Raw genomic sequence first — 20,170 nt, forward strand, 5'->3', positions numbered from 1 at the left:
GATGGGGGCTCATGGGCAGAGGGAACTCGGAATGTTTATTTCTGAAAACGGTTAGGTCATGCAGAAAAGAATTTATGTAGCAAGCCCGAGACTGCTACCTTGGAAAGACCTGTTTGCAAGGTTGGCTATTGGTTGGCAACTGGGAAGTTGGATTTTGGGACAGTTCTCATCATTCCCTGATCAGAATGACTCACTGTGCCTAACCTGGTTATGCCAGTCATGTGGTTTATGCTGAATGCCTTCTGGGAGTTTTCCTTCTGGGAGTCTGGACTTTTGGTATGTGCTAGGCAGAGAGTGCCTAAGTGAGCAGCCCCCAAGGAAAACCCGGGGTACTGAGTCTCTAGCGAGCTTCATTTCATGAATATTGTCGTTTGTGACTCTGCTGGAAGAAGACTCTTGCAAGCTTGTATCTGGTTTCCTCTGGGCTTCCCCTCTGCGTTTTTCCCCTTTGCTGATTGCGCCTTGTATCTTTTTGCTGTAATAAATTCTAGCTGTGAGGGCGACTGTCTGCTGAGTCCTGTGAGTCCCAGCAAATCATTGAAACTGGCGTGGTCGTAGGGACCCCAACACATAGTCCATTGGTGAAGATTGTTGTAGGGCAGAGAAAAAATAATCTGCTTACTCAAAGACACTTGGTACATGAAATAAGAAATTTTTCCCAGTCGTTTTTGCGTAAGCTGACTTTCATGATGAGAAAAATGTGCATGCTTTGCAAAAGGAAATGCGAGAGAAGCCCACTTTAGAAGCAGAGATATTTTCGTATTGTGTTAAACTTATAATAAGTAAGCTGCAGTTATAGCAGTTGCTGAAATATGTTTTGTGAGCATATGTGTTCTTTAATTATAGAAATTCAGACGGCGTGTTCAAGAATCCACACAAGTGCTAAGAGAACTGGAAATTTCTTTAAGAACCAACCATATTGGGTAAGTGTGCCCATTTAACATTTTAGCTCTAAGACTTTTGGACCCTTTACAGAGTGACCAAATCATATGCAAAGAGTTAAGTTTCCTGATTGTTCATTGTAAGTTAAGAGCCTGAGCTTTACATGGTGGGGCCTTTATTAGTCCTCCAATTGCTCATGCTCCAAGAATCAGTAGATACTGGGCAGATAGCTCTGATCGGAGAGATGTATAACAATTCTCAAATTCTTGGCTTGGATACAGTGATAAGTGCTTCGTCTCTGGTGTGCGTAATAGTTCCCAGGCAAGTTAGGAACTCCCAACAAGCAGATGTAGACTGAGATCCTGGAAGATCTCTAGGCCTTCGCTGTGCTTCTCTGAGCTGATTAGTAGAAGCTATTTCATTATCCTTTCCTCACTGCGCTGGTGTTCCTGGCCAGAAGGAAACAGAAGGTGGAGTGATGTCACCTGACCCACTTCATGGCACTGTAGATACTTTGTTCTGAGTCTCTTCTTTCTGCATCCTCAAATTAAAGCACCATGAAGGTAAATCCACCCTGGAAAATAAAGTTTGGGGAATTTAGAATGCTAAGCATTTCTAAGAGTTTTTCATGGAACAAGATGGTTGCTTTGCTGCAAACAAGTACAACTTTATTACATTCTCCCTTACTCCTGGGATGGTGTAATTGGACGGCACCTTAAAATGGGGTCGTTTATCTCTGAGACAGAATGATATCAGGCACCCTGTTATGTAGCCTTAGGTCTACCTAAAGTACCTGTTTAACATCAGGCAACTTATTTAACCCCTCTGGGTTTTGATTCTTTGAGTTTTACAATGAGAAGACTGTAGACTTCAGATCTTTCAGAATTTCCCCCTGTGATACTCTTTGCAGGTCTGTTGGAAATGAAATTTTACATGTATATTACATTATAGTTTTACAGAGTATCCTGTAAAATCAGTATATTACATAAATAACAGTGTACTTCTACTTCAGACTATGTTTGGTGTAAACCATTCAAATGGATAATTTCCACAGTTATTTAAGAATAATCTTTTTTAAAATTGCAGAAATGCAAGATTAATTTATAGATGATGGGATTTGGGTGAGAATGTTCATTTCCTAAAGGATAACTTTACGCATTTGTCACCTTGAGAATGAAATTTTCAGAAAATGAGCTGATTCTAACCTAAAGTTGATAACCCTTTGTCCCAGAAAATAGGCTATAGAACAATGGATCAAAGACTCATGATTTTAGAGCTGGAAGAGAAATTAAGGATTGCCTAGTCCCTCATTTTACAGATTAAAAGAATTATGGACCAGAAAAAGTGACTCCCACAAAGTCTACAGCTGTAGAGCGAGGTACTTTGGTTCAAAATGTTACGTTCTTTTTCTTATATAGCTTAATCTGGCAGCTCTTTCTCTGAAAGGAAATAAGATAATCAGGGCTCTGGGATCAAAGCAATGAGGCTTGTCTGTTGGGGGTGAAAGTGGTGGTGATTTAATATAGTTGGGCATCCAAGCTTAGGAAATTCAAATACTTTCCAATATTTGTGGATCAGAAACTAGATTCTATTTGGTAAGGTCCAACCCTATGTTGTTGGCACTTCTTCTTGACTGAAAATGGTGGAATGAGCTGCAGCCAGGATTTCTACAAATTGTCGAAAAGCATTTCTTGAAGCATTGCTGAAATAATGTGAAATTGACCATCAAATACCAAAGCAAGACGATCATGTCCAATACAAAGTATGCTGAATAGAATAATCCTGGTTGGGTTGATGCCAGTGCAAATCTGCAAGCAATTGGAGTGGTTTATTGTTTAGGATGCTATAGGCATGTTGAAAGATTCTTACATTTCTTTCATCTTTACCAGCTGAAGTTTTCCCTTGCCTATCACTATGTGAGACACTCTAAAAGCTTTGTCTTTAGCAGCAGAAAAATTCATGGAGGTGCATTGTCTGGTTGTATGCAAACGATTATGAGAATAATCTTACATGGAATGAAACCACATACCAGGATTTTGACCTTTCTTGCCTGTCTTGAAAACCTAAGCCTGAGCTAGACTCTTTATTATGGAAACTAACTGGCTTGACCTCACTTATTTGGAAATTTTCTGAAGAGTTACTCAATAATGTGAAAACAATTAATTACTACAGTGAGGAATTCTTGGAATGCAAGGTGTTAGATATGGGATCCATAGGTTTTATTATACTCTTTGAGGCACGATAATAGAAAGGTAATTGTGTGCCCATTTGCCTTATGGAAAGAAAGATTTTCGTTCAGATTTTTGCCACGCCCTCTTATTAGTTATTTGACCTTAGTTAGTTACATAAGCTCTCTGCACTTACCATGTGAGCTAAGTTAACTTCTCATCTATCAAATGAGGATAATAATACTTACCCTGTAGGAATGTTGTAAGAATTAAATGAGATAACTTATAAAAGACCTAACGTAGGGTTTAATACATAGTAATGACTCGATATGTGATAGCTGTTTGTTGTTATGCTTGTTGAAAATAATATTATATCTAATAATAATTCAGCAGCATTATGTAATATATCCCTAAGGAATTCCATACAGAGAATGTTATCTTTTATGTCTAAAATGACCCTGACACCTAAGAGATTGTGATTCCCAGAAATCAAAAGGAAGAATTACATTTAAAATCTACTCGTCCTCAAAAAATTATTCTTGACACATGCTTGCATTTCAAGGTTAAGATCTGGGGCTTTGCTGAGATAACATTCCAGGCTACAGCTTTGTCAATCAAAGGGTTTGTTCTGAGTTTTGATATAAGCCTAAAACTCTATAAATGCAGTAATCTTCTGAGAAAGAAAATTAATTTTCTTTGAGCCAAATTGAAATGAGAATTGGACTAGAAATAATCTCATTCACTTACTCTTAGGATCTATAATAATACAGAAGAATGGGATTATGACTTATCCAAGCCCTTGAAATGACTTGAAATACCCTTGAAAGGAGCCAAGTATTGTTAGAACGCATTGGCCGGGCAGCATGAGTAGGCAGATGTCATGATGTTTTGGATGTCAGGGTGATAAAATTCAAGTGGCGGTGATGGTGGTGAGCTGGATAGATTTATGGGCTTTATTCCATGGAACTGAGTTGTAGGCTATCTCTTCTTGGAGGTAATTTATTTTAGTAAAACTCCCTATGATGATAGAAGATTACTTTTTATCCTGAGTGCAAGGTCATAGAGATTCTGAAAGACGCTCATTTCACTTTATCTCATTGTGGGGGTAGAGACAAGGGATGTGAGGTTGCGGGAAGAATATACAAGTTGGCAGGGAGAAGAGTAGGTTTCTAGAAAGGGGAAGGAACTGAGGAGTTGCTTAGTGACATCGTTCCTCCTGGACTGCCTGGCTTCTTTCTGCAGTAGTGCTGGTTGGGCCGGGCCAAAAGAGGAAAGAGAGAATAACCAAGGCTGGTGTTAAGAGGTATACAACATGTATGGTATGCATGTGCATCAAGCTACCCTATGGTTAATTCAATCTTAGATGGTGCTTTTAGGAAATTCTCAAGATCCTAATCATTTTGTCATTTATTAAGCACCATCTTAGCCGTGTTAAATGTGTTTACTTCATACAAGATCTTTTTATTACCACCCTTTACCTCTGAACCTCTGGTTTACAGATGAGGAAACTGAGAGTCAGCTATTAAGTATCTTCCTCAAGTCCATACAACTCAAATTACTGAGATTCAAACTTAGATATGTCCAAATCTAAAGCCTGTTATAAAACCAGCAGTTCTCAAATTTGGTGTTTTTTTTTTTTTTGAGGAAGATTAGCCCTGAGCTAACATCTGCTGCCGATCCTCCTCTTTTTGCTGAGGAAGACTGGCCCTGAGCTAACATCCATGCCCATCTTCCCCTACTTTATATGTGGGATGCCTACCACAGCATGGCTTGTCAAGCGGTGCCACGTCCACACCCAGGATCTGAACCGGCGAACCCCAGGCCACTGAAGTGGAATGTGCAAACTTAACCACTGCGCCACCAGGCCAGCCCCTCAAATTTTTTTATTTTACGACTCCTTTATTCTCTTATTTTGAACCCCCATAAGCATTTATTTATGTGGGTTTTATCTATTAATGTTGACTATACTGGAAATTTAAACTGAAGAATTTTAAATATGCTTATTTAATAAGATTTAATGTTTAATAAATGTAAATATGTAAATACAGAATAACATATAGCACAAATAACACTTTTCGTAAAAAATAACTTTCCTAAAGTCAAGAAAAATTAGTGACAAATGTGGCGTTGGTTTACATGTTCACGAATCTCTTTAATGTCTTGTTCCTGAAAGGCAGCTGAATTCTCATTTCTTTGTCTGCATTCAGTCAGTTGTCATATGCTGTTTTGGTTGACGTATATGAAGAAAACTTGGCCTTACACTGATACGCACTTGGCAAAAGGAGTATTTTAAATAACTTTTGCAGATAATCGTGGATATTCTTCTTTGATACTACACCAAGGTTCAAGAAAATGTAATTTCTTAAAGTTAGTTGGGAAGTGGAATCTGAAACCATATCAATGAGCTTTTGTGCTCTGTTATACTAAAATCTCTTGTGCTGTCTTACACTTTGAATGGATCCTTTTACCCGTGTGTAATTTTGTAACATCGTGAATTGATCGTTTGGAAAATACTGTTTCCCTCAGTTATTCTGATCTTTCAAGCATCGACACATTTTATTCTACCGTATAAAAACATTCACATTTGTTAATAATCACCAGGCTCATCAGAATATACTTTAAGTATTGGGAAGCTGTCAAGCTCATGGTGGTGAATTCATGTGTTCCAAAATTAAGGTTTTTTTGTTTGAAAGCTCAAATTTTATCACTGACAACAAATACTGTCAGTCGTTTTCCTCAAAACAACAGGCTGACTTCATTCACTTTTGAGAAAATATCTGCTAAATGCCCAAGACAGAATAACCACAGTTTGTCAGTCATTTTACATTCTATGTAAAAAAAAGTGTCTAGTTGAGTTTGCAACTCAAACAGCTGCACAAGTGCTTCTCCTCCAGGCAACCGTGGCACGTAGGTGTGCAGCAGAAGCGCTTGTGGAGGGCGTGCCATTTTGTCACACACAAAATTAGAGGTATACTCAAGGAGCAAGCTTTAATAAAATCAGTAATTTTTATTGTTTCACTAAGGGCGGTTTTAAGGGAAGCTGACTTTTTTTTTTTTTTTACCTCCCGAGTGAGTGGCGTGAAGAATACAGTAAATAGGTGTGTTCTTGAGTGGCGGCAGTTTTTTCCAGATTTCTTTTTTATGTCAGTGCAAGTGTCAGCACAGTAACAAAAGCAACTACTGTCTTAATATTTTTATGAAAATAGTTTTAACGTCAGAAACCCCTGAAAGGGTCTCAGGGACCCCTGGTGGTGTGTGGGCTACATTCTGAGAACCAATTTGTGACACTGTCTCCTGGAAGAGATTTGGTGGCCAGTGGTGAATCTGGGTGATGCTTACGTTTTTTCTCTTCTTATGATTTTTAGCAACTGCACTTCCATCGTATGTCTGTAGCAACTTGCTAAAGGAGACTGGCAGAGGGAATTCACCATTTGACCCTTTATTTTGTGTATCTTGGATCTGCTATGTTTGACTTTAGAAATTTAAAGCCAGAAATGTCCCTTGAGTCATTTTCTAGATGAGAACAATGAGGTTCTAAGATCTGGGGGCAGGGAGAAAACAACAGCAACTCTGAAACAAAGCTATGACCTGTCTACAAGAAAACAGTAACTGTTGACATCTGCAGTGAGATCCGTTCTTTGAATAAGATATTTTCCAGAGCTATTTTTCATTATCACTGTCTCTTCCAGCTCCTAAGCAGCTGATTTGAAATTTGCCTAAATTCAAATTTCAATGTATGGTAATTACATTGAATCGGTGAGGGTCTCAGTAAGTGATGCATGCTGTCAGAGGCAGAAATAATTCTACTTTTCAAAACCTATAATCACCCAATTTGAAACTGTTTGCATATTGGCAATATATAAAAAAGTGCGCGTAGCATGCACAGAGGTGAAAATGGAAATTTACTGTGGGAACACTAAATTTATGATATGTCATTGCATGATCATATACATAAATCTGCACAATGAGGCATTCATATTTTTTTATGCCTTTAGATTCAAGATACTGCTTTGAAAGTTGTCTTTTTTTCATCTTTCCCTGTTTTCTTTTCCTGTTCGTTCATTTCCACAGAAGTTCCCTCTCACTTCTGTTCTCTCCCATACAAAATATCCCAAGGGGGGAAAGGACAGGGATGAGAGGACAGGAGAAAGCGCGAAGCCTGTTTTTTTCTTATAATCCATAGCCTTTTTGCTGAAATGACTTTACTAACCTGATATCATTTGACAAAGGGGGTAAGGTAGTCAACCATGATGGATTTATGTCTTATTCTTTCCTGAGTCACCTAAGGATCTGGGCCAGATCAAAGACCCAGGGAGGATCTTGTAGCTTAGAAAAGAGGTTAACTGCATGAAATTAAACCTCTCAGAGGCAGGACATTTTATGCTCTAGCCCACTTGTTAGGAACTGAGCAGCTGGTTCCTGCCTTTGACTTTGAAAATTGTGTTTTAAGGCACTTTCGCTCCAAGTCAGCAAGTGGGGGCAGAGGCATTAAGGGTGTTAAATTAAAGTAAGAGCAGCCAATTCATGGCCTTTGTCCTTGTATCACAATCTATACATGTTTGCCTTTTGAGTTGAGAATTGTAGCTCTGGCTGTGCTTGGCAATTTCCTACCATTTCTTCCTTCTTTCCTCTTTATTTTTTCATTTTCTTATCAGTGAGTTACTTGCCTCCTATCCAGTGTGTGGCTCAACTCTGTCAGGTGCTGGTGGTTGAGACAATGACAAGTCCTCAGGGTGATCTGGACCATCTCTGCTCTTTAGAGGCAGTGTGTGGAAAATCAGCCAGAAGGAGCTACAGTGGCTGTTTTTCCTCAGTTCCTAAATTAGAGTGTTCTTATGGGCCACTGAGATAGAATATTTGAAACTGAGGCTGCCCTGAAAAATCTGGGCCCTGTGGTGACATTGCATATTAAAGAGACCCCCGATGCCCAGCTCTGGGGATTCCTGCTGCTCACCCACCACCAAGGGCCAGATTGAATCGTGCAGCAGAGCCCCGAGGCCAGGCCAATGCAAAGGCCCTCAGAGAGGCCAAGGGGCTTCAATTTTAAGAGCAGCTGGTCATCTGATTTTCATAGTGAGTTCTAGCCTCTCTTTAGTCTCCTACCAGTTAAAAAAGGAAAAAAAAATTTCTTTCACTATTTCTAAGCTTCCAGTTACCAGCACTTAAAAATGTCCACTGTCTCCTGAGACCTAGCCACATAGGGAGTAATTAAAATAAATCAAATGAAAATAAGTATCTAGAAGCAGATGCCATGAGATTGTGTATGTGGTGGTTTTGAAATGAAACTTCAGTCTTGACCAGTAGCCAGCCGTGTTAGTTCTGCTTAGCTCTCGTAACAAAGCCACTTTGTGAGGCCTAACAGGTAGTATTTTCTTTGCCAATGTTGCCACCCTAGGTCTCTTTTAGATGAAATGTTACATGCTTCCATGTGGCTGTGTTAAGTGTTTATGTTTGTGATAGCCTGCCTGAGGCCTATGGGGGAAATACAAGGCAAGCTGCCTGCTTTTCCTACCTTGCTGCCTCCTGGAACTACCTGCAGACCTGAGTTTATATCCTAGAGATTACGAAGAAAGAATGAGCTTGAGGATAAAACAGAAAACAAAGGAGAAACTCTCAAAAACAATTAAAAACAGTCATCCTGATATTTTTCAGATTTTTTCCCTCTTTTAAGATGAAGACCTCATGGGGGCTGTGCATCCTTAAGGACAGACACAGGACTGATTGTTCCACTGTTGTTCTTATAGCTCTCAAAAGTGGCTTCCACAGTAGTTCTCATGTCCATAGCTAGTGGACCTCGTTGGCTTGGTGTTCATGGAAGAAGGCAACCATTTTGGAATGCATTTGGCAGATGGATCTCAAAATAGACTACCGTGATAGTAGCAGACCTTTTTACTTATTATTTGTTGGAGTTTCAAACCTAGTGAAGGCTTAATCAGGTGTCACACATTCTTTGAAAATGAGTGCCCTGGAGGAAATCTGTAATGTGGGGTAATAGGTGTTTATGCTCAGTACCTGAAGGTTCTGTTGGATTACTCTTCTTCATCACCAGGAGTTATTATGAAGGGCAAATAAAAATGTGAAAAAATTCTCAGTGAACTGCATTCAGACCCACCGTTCAAATGTAAGATGGTATTATTTTTAAATGAATTTCAAAAAATTTGATATTTGTTACATCTTGGCTTTGATGATGACAGGCAGTGCCTGCAACTTTTTAAAAGGTTTTTAACATTCATGGAAAAAATTGAGCAAATCATTATGCCTATTGAGTTTCCAGAAGCCTGTAAACACGGGTCTCTCATTGGCTAGTTTAGTGTTTTCTGCAGCTTAGTGTGCCAAGAAGGAGCCGAACGTGGATTTGGAATCATGCCTGGATTTCAGTGGTGATGTTGTCATGTCCCCAGCCTGCCTCGTTCCTTGTGCAGCCTTGGCTCTTTTAACAAGTGGGCTGTGGATCAATTGTGGTGGAAAAAGTACATTTAGCAAGTTCCTTTTTTAGAAGGTTTCATATAGATTCTCTGAAGTCTCCTAAGTAGTAAAACGCAAGGAAGGCACACCTTTTGTCCCTTATTCTTGCGCGTTGAAATGTTGTCGTTTTCTCAGTTGCCGTATCACTTCATGTGATGGCGTCTAGGCCTTATTCCGTATTTCCCTTCAGGCAGTGAATGTTGCTGGTAGAGAAACGAAAGTTTTCCCTGTGTCCCTTCATGGCACAGCATGTGATGAACCTCTGCAATAATTTTTTTATTTTTCAACAGATGGGTCAGAGAGTTTCTGAATGAAGAAAACAAAGGTCTTGATGTTCTAGTGGAATATCTGTCGTTTGCTCAGTATGCAGTCACGTAAGTAAAACTCGGCTTGTTTGCTTTTGAATTTTATGTGGTCACAGAAGATGCAACTTGTGGTAAAATTATACACTGCACTGAGGGGAGAAACGCAGAAGCAGATGTGGTAAGGTTCAAGGAGGTTTGTTTTTATTTGAGTAACTAAAAGCCAATCACATAATTGGTATTAGAAATGCTTTGAAGGCAGAAATGAAACAGGGGAGTAAAAATCACCCTTAGAAGAGTCCTTATTTTAAAAAGAAGTACTTTCTTTAGTGCTCAAGTTACATATATCCATATGGTAGAATAATCTAGCAGTTATTGAGGGATGTATATGATGTGTTGTTGAGTGAAGAAAGCAAGATACAGAAAATGGCTTCCTTTTTATTTTAAAAAATTATATATATATTTGTATGTGCTAGTAAATACAGAGGAAATGATTGTGGAAATCGATACCAGGCATAGTGGGACTGGAGGGTGGGGCAAACAGGGGCCTTTCCCTTTTTATTTTGTATGTACTTCTATTATTTTGATTTCCCCTTTGTAAGATGAATGGGAAAAAACCAGGACAGAGCAGGAAAAAGATCAACTTATTTAACCTTGTTTTTGTTAATTCATAAAATTTCCCATTTGCGAGGCTCCTAGAAAGATTTACAACAGGAATGAAAAGCATACATTTGAATGAGACATTCTCTTCACATTTCCTCTTTAATCAAAAAATATTTCACTATCCACAGATATACTCTCACACACACAGATTGAGGAAATAATATTGTATTTTTAATTTTACTGGAAGACATTTCGGCCCAGGTGGTGTTTTTTTCCCCTCAACTCTTTTTTTTAAAAGCAATAATTTGTTTTTTTTATATTGCCTCACTCCAAAACAGTCTTAAGACCCAACCAGATGTTATCTCATAATCCTCATCGCTTCCTTGAGAATGTGTGAGGAGAAAGCTATAATTATTTCTGCCTTGTAGATGCAGAAACTCAAGTATTAACTGAAACTGGCTTGATGGGTTTCAGTTTTGATAACTCTTGTATATCATATGGAATAGAATGAGAAAACCCAACAGACAAGTTCTTATCTTCCTGAGAAATTATCGTGTGAACTATAATCCTGGTTTTTATAGCATACTCTTCCAAAGGTGGTTTCTTATCTATCTCCATTACGTCAAAAACTGCTAATCTCTCTCACACTTCATATTATGTGACAAAACAGAATAATGTTACTCTCCTGATGCTTTTAAAATCTGGAGGAATATTTATGAAATTAAGGAAGGGCTAAGTAACTTCAGGAATAATGGAAATGAATGGCATGCTATGTATTATATAACTCTTTACCCTTTTTTACCATTTATCCTAACCCTTTACTTGCATCACAGGGCTTGAGAACTAGCTTTCCCAAATGTACCCTCACATAAGACCTACAGGAAAAGGTGGCTATTATAAGGGAATTCGTCAAGTCTATGGTGTAAGATCAAACCCAACAAAAGAACAGAACTCAGTGCTTTATTTCCTAATTTTCTCCTTTTTATTTTTGGCATTCGCTTTACATTCTTTGTTTATTAGTTTTGGTTTTGTTTTGTTTTAATTCGATGAAAATTATATATAAATACATAATTTATGTTCTTTCTTGAAACTAATGGGCTGAAAAATTTCTTAGTATTCCTTGGCGTGTGACAATTCCTAGCCTGTGTAATGTGAAACCACAGGTTCATGCTCCATCCCTTGTAAGGGGCTTTCACTAAGGAGTTCCCTTTTTCTGCTGTGTGAGACTAGGGGACGAGAGGAGAGGAACATAAGAGTGCTGAATAGCTGGACGATTTGAGGGCTGCAGACTGACTTGGTGCAAGTGGTCCTGACATGAGTGATCTCGGGATGCCCCCTCAGCTTACCTTCTCAGACATCAGTTGCAGGCTTCTATTTTTAGTACTTAAGGATCTATTTGATTACTCAGTTCTACCTCTTTTCTGCTCAGCACTGCTTCCTGCATCCTGAGGTATGACCCATAAATTGTCAGCCCCACTCCATGACTTTATACCTGGATCAGTCTCTGCCACCTGGATTAGTATCTACGAGGTGGAGAGCATCACCTAGTTTACAGATGACTGTTCTAACCAAATATTTTATTTTGGCGATCATCCTTTTATGAAAAGTCACACTTGTTATTTCCAATATGTATTGTTGCTGTTTCTTCTGTGATGGCCTCCGAAATCTTCCAGATGATATCAATTAGAGCTGCCTACTGTTTATTCTCTGTCCGATCAGGTGTTGCTCGGTGGAACTATGGGTAGAAACAATTGATAAAATATTTTTTTGAGAAAGCAGAGCTACTGTCTTTGGGAGGGGAAAAAGTGTCTAGAACACAAAGGCCTGTCTGTTTAAAAACTTTGATCCTAAAATTATACAAGAATGAGCAACTTGCCATTTATTCTAACATGGTTAACATGAGTAATAACCTCAAAAAATGTCAGAGAAACAACAGTCCTACTTTAAAGAGCACCACATAGGGAAGAGATTCCAAAATCAAAGCAAATCCATAACTTTGCGAGTAATGTATCACATATGGTTGGAAAAGTACACTTGCCAACACGCTAGGAGAAAATGCTCAGTGAAAATTGATGGGTAGGAATAAATTAGTATAAGCCTAACATATTGACTTGTTAAAGCAAAATGAAGACAGCTGTAAGATCTTTTTTTCCCCTTCCATCATAGCAATGTTAGCAATTGGTAAGTTAGCAAGCCTTACGGTAAAATACAAATAATACATCACGATTTAGTTTTCGCTGTTACTCAACTATTCTTTTGCCTGGCCCAGTAATTCTCATTCTGTGTTTTCAAAGCTAACACTGGGTCTGTGGAAATTCTTTTGTGTTTCCTTTTTAGTTTTCTTTGTTTGCAAAGACTACCCATATTAAGGTGCAGAGGTATAATAGGAAGGAGCAGGTTATGCACATCCATGTATTTGTGTGAATGTGAATTTTTAAGTCTTCAGTGGCGTTTCTCTTTTGTTTTAGTTTTGACTTTGAGAGTGTGGAAAGCACTGTGGAGAGCTCGGTGGACAAATCTAAGCCCTGGAGTAGGTCCATTGAGGACCTGCACAGAGGGAGCAACCTGCCCTCCCCCGTGGGCAACAGTGTATCCCGCTCGGGAAGACATTCTGCACTGCGGTGAGTTCCTTTGATAAGGAGGGAGCAAAGTTGGTAGGATACATGAGACAACAGGGTCTCTCGCTTCTGTTGATGACCCTGGGCCCTGTATTGCTGGATCTTGCCACACAGCACTTGCATCTCCAGTGATTCCAAGTGAAAGGGTCATCACTTGGGCAATACTCTATAGCTTTTATTAACTTTTGGGAACACCACACCTTCATTCAGCAGAGAAAGAGAAAATTCTGCTGCCAAATGATACAAAAGAGTAGTCCCCATAGGCAGATAAGTTTCTGAAACCAGGGAGATGCTGGCATCGTGATTTAGGCTCTGTTTCCTGGGTAGAGGGAGCGCGTTGAGGTGTGAGCATCTCAAGAACTCCTTGTTGCTTTTCAGACCTTGCTCCTCCCCTCCCTCCCTCCAGCGATAGTGTGCTGTGGGATATGTTCTTAGTCTCAGGCGTGGGATGCTAGAGTGATCATTGTTATTAATGAAATGCCTTTAATCAGTGTTTCTTTGGTTAGATGTGCTCAGTTGCCAACCTTCTATTTCCTTCTAAGGATTCTTTCTCTAGACTTTCCTGGCTGAAATACCACCGTGCTAAGGGAGGATGGGTGCTAACCACCTGTACCACTAATGGGTATAATATCACTGAGACTGTACATTTACTCATGCCTGCAATCATTCATGCACTGTAAAATATTTTTGAGTTTCTATAATTTTTCAGGTACTGTACTTAGAATTAATATACATGGGAGGGTAAATCAAAACTCCTGTCTCTCAAGGTAGAGGGATCGTCTCCAGCAAATTAATGAAGGTTTCTATGTTCCAGGAGCTTAATAAAAAATTTACTAATAAGCCCCTCATTCTCAAATGTTGCTCATTCTTTGTAGCTTGAAAAATTTATCTGACTTATTTCGGGCTTGATTTGGCAAGTGGACGTTTTTCCTGTCAGTATTTACAATCACCATCGGCATTGAGTCATTGTAGTAGAATCCATGTGTCAGATTGTAGTCAGTGAATGCGTGGCTTTCAGACCTTTCATATTTATTTGATGGCTTTTAGTTACCTCTTGTCCCTTTGGCACGGGTTTTGGTCATGGAAAGTTAAAGTCTCTCTAATGAAGTTCAGTTCTGCTGAAGAATTCGACGTTTGAATGTGATGGTTCCAATCAACTATTCAGATTTCCCTTGTTTGGAAATGCCGGCAATATTAGTGGGTTTAGAATGATTCAATAATGATGACGAGCAGTGTTTCAGTTCATCTCATGGTATTTCCAATAGGCCAAGGTCTATATATTCTGCTAGTCTGCATCAGCTTTACATGTGGACAGGAAACTATGTGGGCTGATTTGGAAGTTGAAGAAAGGCCACTGTGCCTGAAGAGTTCCCTAATCTCCTTGGTACTCGTGGAAATTCTTACCATTAGTATAACTATAATTATATGTAAGGGATTTAATTGACAAAGTTCATTTTAATTTGCTTTGCCATCATTTCATACCTGGAAAGGATCATATTGGCCAGCTACCACCTTAACAAGGATTCATTTTTCTGATTAATAGTTAATTATGCCTATTTTTGAATTATTGAACACTGTTCTTTAGGAGCACATTGTTTCTGATTAGAGTGGAAGAGTTTGGAAAATATGGGAAACATCCTGGGTCCAAGGAGAGTTGTAATCCTGGACCCTGGAAGGCATGGTACGGGGACGTCAATGTCCAGCCTGATTTGCTTCACCACTGGCTCAAGGTAGATCCTGCCAGAATTCATTTTAGATTGGAAAAGTAGATCAAAAGTATAGAGATAGATAGGATGGAAATACTATTCTGAGGAACTCAAGACCATATGACATTTCTGGTTGGCAAGCGTGCTTGAAGATGACCAACTAAGAAACCAACACCACGTTCTTCTATTTTGTGTTTGAACAGTTTCAAGCTCAGGAATGGAACATTTGAGTTTCCTTTGACTCTCCCTCATGGGTTCTAGTAACTCAAGAAAATCAATATGGCCGTAACTTTCATGCTGCTTGTTGACCTGAATCTTAAGTTTTTGTTTTTGTTTTTAAACAATGTATATCAATAATATTCCAGCCTTTGTGGTTCATGGATTTGTGCCTGGATTCTTATTCTGTATTTGGTCATTTGATAGCATCTGTGACTTATAAAAACAGCAGTCAGAAGTACAGGCATATGGTACATGTTGCTTTTCATATACCCAACGATTGTTTACATTTTTTTTCTCTTCCTCCTCCTTCCTCTCTCCCCTTTCTCTGCTTCCCACACTTCTTTCACTTTTTGGCTTTGTTTTTGTTGCCCTTCTTTTTGATTCTGTCATCTCATTTCTGATTGTCTTCTCTACCTCCACTTTGTGCTTTCTTGTCCTACTGTCTCCTCTTCCTTTGGTTCCATTCATCTCTTACACCACCACCAGATTGGTTTCTCTGCCTGAGTATCTTCAGTTCAAATGCCAACAGAGCTGCTTCTCTCCCTGTTGCCTCTGGAGCAGCTTCATTTTACACACTGATGATGAGGCTTCAAACCGGAAAATCTCGTAAGTCACGGGTGAAAATGACACCCAAGAGAGCTCCTAGCGCATGGTGGCAGGGAATCACAACTGCTCTCCATGTTATAATATGATAACCTCATGGCTTGGTGCCATCAGCCTGTACTGGGATAAAGCCCACTGCCTTTTAAACTGATACACTCTGTTATCATATTATGATCCCTCATTTTAAGAATCCAAACCTTCGAGGTGTATTGCGTTTTTACGAATAGTACATTTCTTTTTTAAAAGAAAGGATATTAATTTGTGTTCTATAGAAATGATTTATTCTGATAGCTTTATGTGATTAGACTATGTCTTCTATATCCAAATTCAGATTTTAGTTCCCTCATCTTAATCTCCAGATAATAAGGTAGATTCCGTAATCTTGTCTTATATCGCTTGGCAAAAAGGGTTGGTTAAACTTGGAAGAAGAAATGAGAGTTAAAGAAATTTAGAACACTTTATAAATGGGGCTTGATTAAAGAAAACAAGGAAAAATGCTCTGTTTTTAAACAAAATTCTAATGTTGATGCACACTCTCCTCTTTGTATTCAGACTTTATTTTTTTAACTATTTAAAATAGATTATTAAGCATTTTATGACGTCACATTCACCTTGAGTTATATTAACCATTAGATTCTGTATTATCATAAATTTGCCGGCTTGGCCAGCGGTTCAAATGTTGATATTGATGTAGTAGGAACCTGGATTGTACTGTCTTGTAAGCTGAGAGCCTTGTATGCCTTCAGTTAAGAGAGCTTTCTGTTAAAGTTGCTGCAGATCTGAACAAAGTTGTCCCATTCACAACAACATGGATAGACCTTGAGAGTATTATGTTGAGTGAAATAAGCCAGCCAGAGAAATATGAACTTGGTATGACTCCACTTATAGGTGGTAGTTAACGTATGGACAAAGAGAACTGATCGGTGGTTGCCAGGGGAAAGGGGGGTGGGGGGAGGGCACTAGGGGTGAAGTGGTGTACCTACAACATGACTAATAATGATGTACAACTGTAATTTCACAAGGATGTTAACTTTTATAACCTTAATAAAAAAATAAATAAAAAGTTGCTGCAGATCTAGCTAAATTAAATGATCTATATATGCATATATGTGCACACTAGATTTTTGAAGACAAAAGTTACATTAATTCAGGTGCAAGAGGAAGCAATTTTTGATTTTTAAGAACGTCATGGTTAATGCCATTAGATTTAAATAAGCAGTGACATAGACTGTAAATAAATATTCTGAGTTTTTAAAGAAAGGGATGGCGCGCTCAGAGCCTGGAGGAAGAGGTCAGATTTAGACTGGGAATTTGGGTGATGGCCAAGTTGATCCTCAGGGTGAGGAAAGGCTGCTCCAGGTGGAGGTGAAGTGAAAGAGCTTAAGATGGGCAAAATCTTGCCTCAAAGATCAGGCGTGTTGGGGAAAGAGGGAAGAACCTGTCCTTTCCAGGACAGAAGCTTTGTGTTGGGGGTGGAGGGCTGTCTGATGGAGAGCTTGGTCATAGACATACAAAGCTGGAAAGGCCTTGGAGGTCACCCCCATTGACCCTTCCCGCTGTGGTAAAGAACCAAGACCTACATTTTCTTAAGGTATTAATGCCTATTCGTATTTTTTCCTAAGATGCCCTAGAACGAATTTCCTGTTTTTCCTGAGATTATTATCTTAATGGAATGGCACTTCATTAGTAGTCATCATCTGACTATTTACCTCCTGTATACTTAGTGGATTTACATGAAGAGATGAAAGTTTCAAATTGAGATCTTTGTTTATACATTTCAACACAGTAATCCCATTCCTGGCAATGTTTTTCTTGGGAGGAATTTTGTAAAGTATTTAAAAATGGGGACAAAGATATAGATAGCATTGGCATAATTTTTATTGGGGAAAGAAACTTTTATTGAGTGTCCACTGTGTGCCAGGTACTGTTCTAAGGGCCTTCTGTGACTTCCTGCTCACGATGGCTCTATGAGGTAGCTGTTATTACCATCCCTATGAGGAAACTGAAGCTTCTAGTGGTTAAGCAACTTGTCTGGAACCAAACACAGTATGGAGGTAGGATTTGAAGTCAGGTTACCCAACCTCACCTTCTGCACTGTGTTATCCTGCTTGTTTATTCTCAGGATGATTTTTTTCCCCCAGTAAATGTACTGTTTTAACATCAGGGTGTCCACATGTCGTTATGTAAGTTGTACCCTGAAGGACAGGCTTTTGCTAATTCTTCCCAGAAGATATGCCTTTTTATGCTTCACAGCAAGGTCCCAAATGCACTAGTGGAGACCCTGATTGATATGCTGGAATATTTTGTAGCCATTAGAAAATAAGGTTATAGAGAAATATGAAGAACTATTTTCTAAACAAATGACAAGAGTAAGACAAAAAGTTCTGTATTTATGCAATTTTATTTTCACCTATTTGTAAATGGGAAGCCATTGAAGGGAAAGTTTATTGAATGAAAATAGTGGCTGTTTTTGCCAAAGGAGAGATTGACTGTTTTCTTCTTAAATTTTTCATTTTTTTGATGTTTTATAATTGACATAAAATGCATATAATATATACCCATGAATCAAGTAGAGTGAGGCCACATAATAAAGAACCTTGAGATTTTGGAGTCTGGCTTTTATCTGTTAGGCAGTGGAATGGGAAACCACTTTATGAGGCAGTCCATCTTTTCAGGTGTGTAAGGTCTGTGAATGCACTGGATGTTGATTAGAGGAAAAGATGGCCGAGGCAACTGATGCTTGAACTTATGTATGAGGTACCTGAAATTTAGAACATAGAGCAAAGGCCAGATACGGGGACATCCCAAAATTGACATGGTGGTCAAAGTGGTAAAAAAAAAAAAAAAAAAAAAAAAAAAAAAAAAAAAATTTTGTGTATGATTGATTAAGAAATAGAACCATTAGTAGAAAAAGAAAAGTTGGAATCTGGAAGGGATCGCCAATGTCCTTTAGTTCAACTCTGTTTTTTTGATGAGGCACCTGAGACCCAGCTCTAAACCTTCTCCAAGGAGTTACCGAGTTCCTGCAAACCTATTTCCCTGTGTGGGCTAGTGACTCACATGGGTTATTGGCCTTTATTGCAATAAATACTTCTGTTTATAGCACGTTTCCTGATCTCTGTGTAACAGCGATCCTGTTTAAAGATGCAGGAACACCAACTCTACCAATTTGCGTATAAAGTAACAGATTTCTAGAAGAGTTGAGCTCTTTCAACCTTGTAGAAGTTCTTTTATTTCAACAGTAGCATTTTACCTTCAGTTTAGTTGTTGGGGGGGAAAAAATCACCTAACCTCTTAACTTAAACTGTTATATCACATAAAAAAGCTCTTGAATTCTGTAGGTAGAAGCTAAAGTGTTTCTTATCTTGATTTACGACAATGAGGTTGAACTCAGTTTTGTTCAGAATGCAATTTCTGAAATTATGATTATTCTCTTTTTTCTTTGCTCTTCTCCACCCAAATTAGACAAAATCAACTCAGACCTTTTGTAGTCTTCATTATTGAGAGCTGTCATCTGTATTTTATTCTACAAATATTCCTTGTCCTTAACTCCATTTATTCTAACTTATCCCTATGAAGGACCTTGGACACTGATCTAGTTCCATAGATGCCAGCTTAAAGGGGGAACAAACTACAAAGAAAAAGATGTAAAAACTTATTCTCAAGGCTTGAGTTCTCTCTGTTCACCTGATGAGATGGCAGATGCTGATTAAAATTTTCATAACACTTAATTTAGGAGAGAAAATACTGTAAAGGAGTGAAAGACAAAGGAATAATGAGGAGATAATCATTATAGGAAACACCTGAGTTTTATTTCGAGGCAGGATTAATGTGGAAGACACTCCTTAACCTGCAGATCTGAGGTTGCACAAAAGGCACTATCTGTAAAATAGAGACTTTCTAAATTTTCAGACTTTAGGAAAATAATCTGTAACTACAGACTTTTAGTTTTACTTTTCAGCGCATTTGTAAGCAAAAACAACTGTAAGTGTTGGGTGGTTGTGTTTCAGGTTTTTGTATTTCTTTAAGTTGTAAAAAGAGAAAAATGTGCTTGGGTTAAGAATGTACATTCCAATTTTCAGCTTGGAGCTTATTTAATGGCGCTGCTAGTGAAAGTGGAGACAACTTTGATGCTAGCTTGTGGGTCCCCCATTCTGGCAGATTTGTCAAGCTTTTCCCACTATGAGATTGACTTCACTTGTTCCACCTCTTTATTGTGTCTTTTCTCCAGTGGAAAACAGACTGAGAGAGACTATGTGGAAATGGGAAAAGAAGTTTCCTGGCCAATGTGTTGTTGGGACTCTGTCTCCCAGATTCCCAGATTAGTGCAGATGATAGGGTCTAGGACCTGCCCGACATGTTGTGAGATGAAGTTTACAATTCCTGTAAAGCACCTGGCATCATAGTGTGTAGTCCAGAAATGCTACCTGTGTAGGATTGAGGAAGACACTGAAGATAGCTCAGCAGATTCCTACAGCTGTGGTCTAGTACCTTCATCAGCAAGATTTATTACATACTTAGTATGTGAAAGTGCTTTGCCAAGTGCCAAGGATACAGAAACATATGTTAAATAATACACTTGTATTTGATTCATGATTGATACA

At 38.7% G+C, this 20,170-nt stretch overlaps 1 protein-coding gene across 8 annotated transcripts in view; it reads left to right on the forward strand.

The window, feature by feature from the left end:
* Positions 1-20,170, forward strand: part of FMNL2 (formin like 2) — a 291,924-nt gene that overhangs the window by 196,082 nt on the left and 75,672 nt on the right. For 4 of the 8 annotated variants that reach the window (XM_046658831.1, XM_046658827.1, XM_046658825.1 and 1 more), the window contains exons 4-7: positions 847-923; positions 9,806-9,889; positions 12,889-13,041; positions 15,450-15,569. In XM_046658831.1, coding sequence (XP_046514787.1) covers positions 847-923; positions 9,806-9,889; positions 12,889-13,041; positions 15,450-15,569 — 434 coding nt within the window. The remainder of the gene's footprint in view (positions 1-846; positions 924-9,805; positions 9,890-12,888; positions 13,042-15,449; positions 15,570-20,170) is intronic. The other 4 variants (XM_046658830.1, XM_046658828.1, XM_046658829.1 and 1 more) reach the window with 2 other exon arrangements.

Source organism: Equus quagga, chromosome 4, assembly GCF_021613505.1.
Source record: "Equus quagga isolate Etosha38 chromosome 4, UCLA_HA_Equagga_1.0, whole genome shotgun sequence".
Classification (NCBI taxonomy): Eukaryota; Metazoa; Chordata; class Mammalia; order Perissodactyla; family Equidae; genus Equus; species Equus quagga.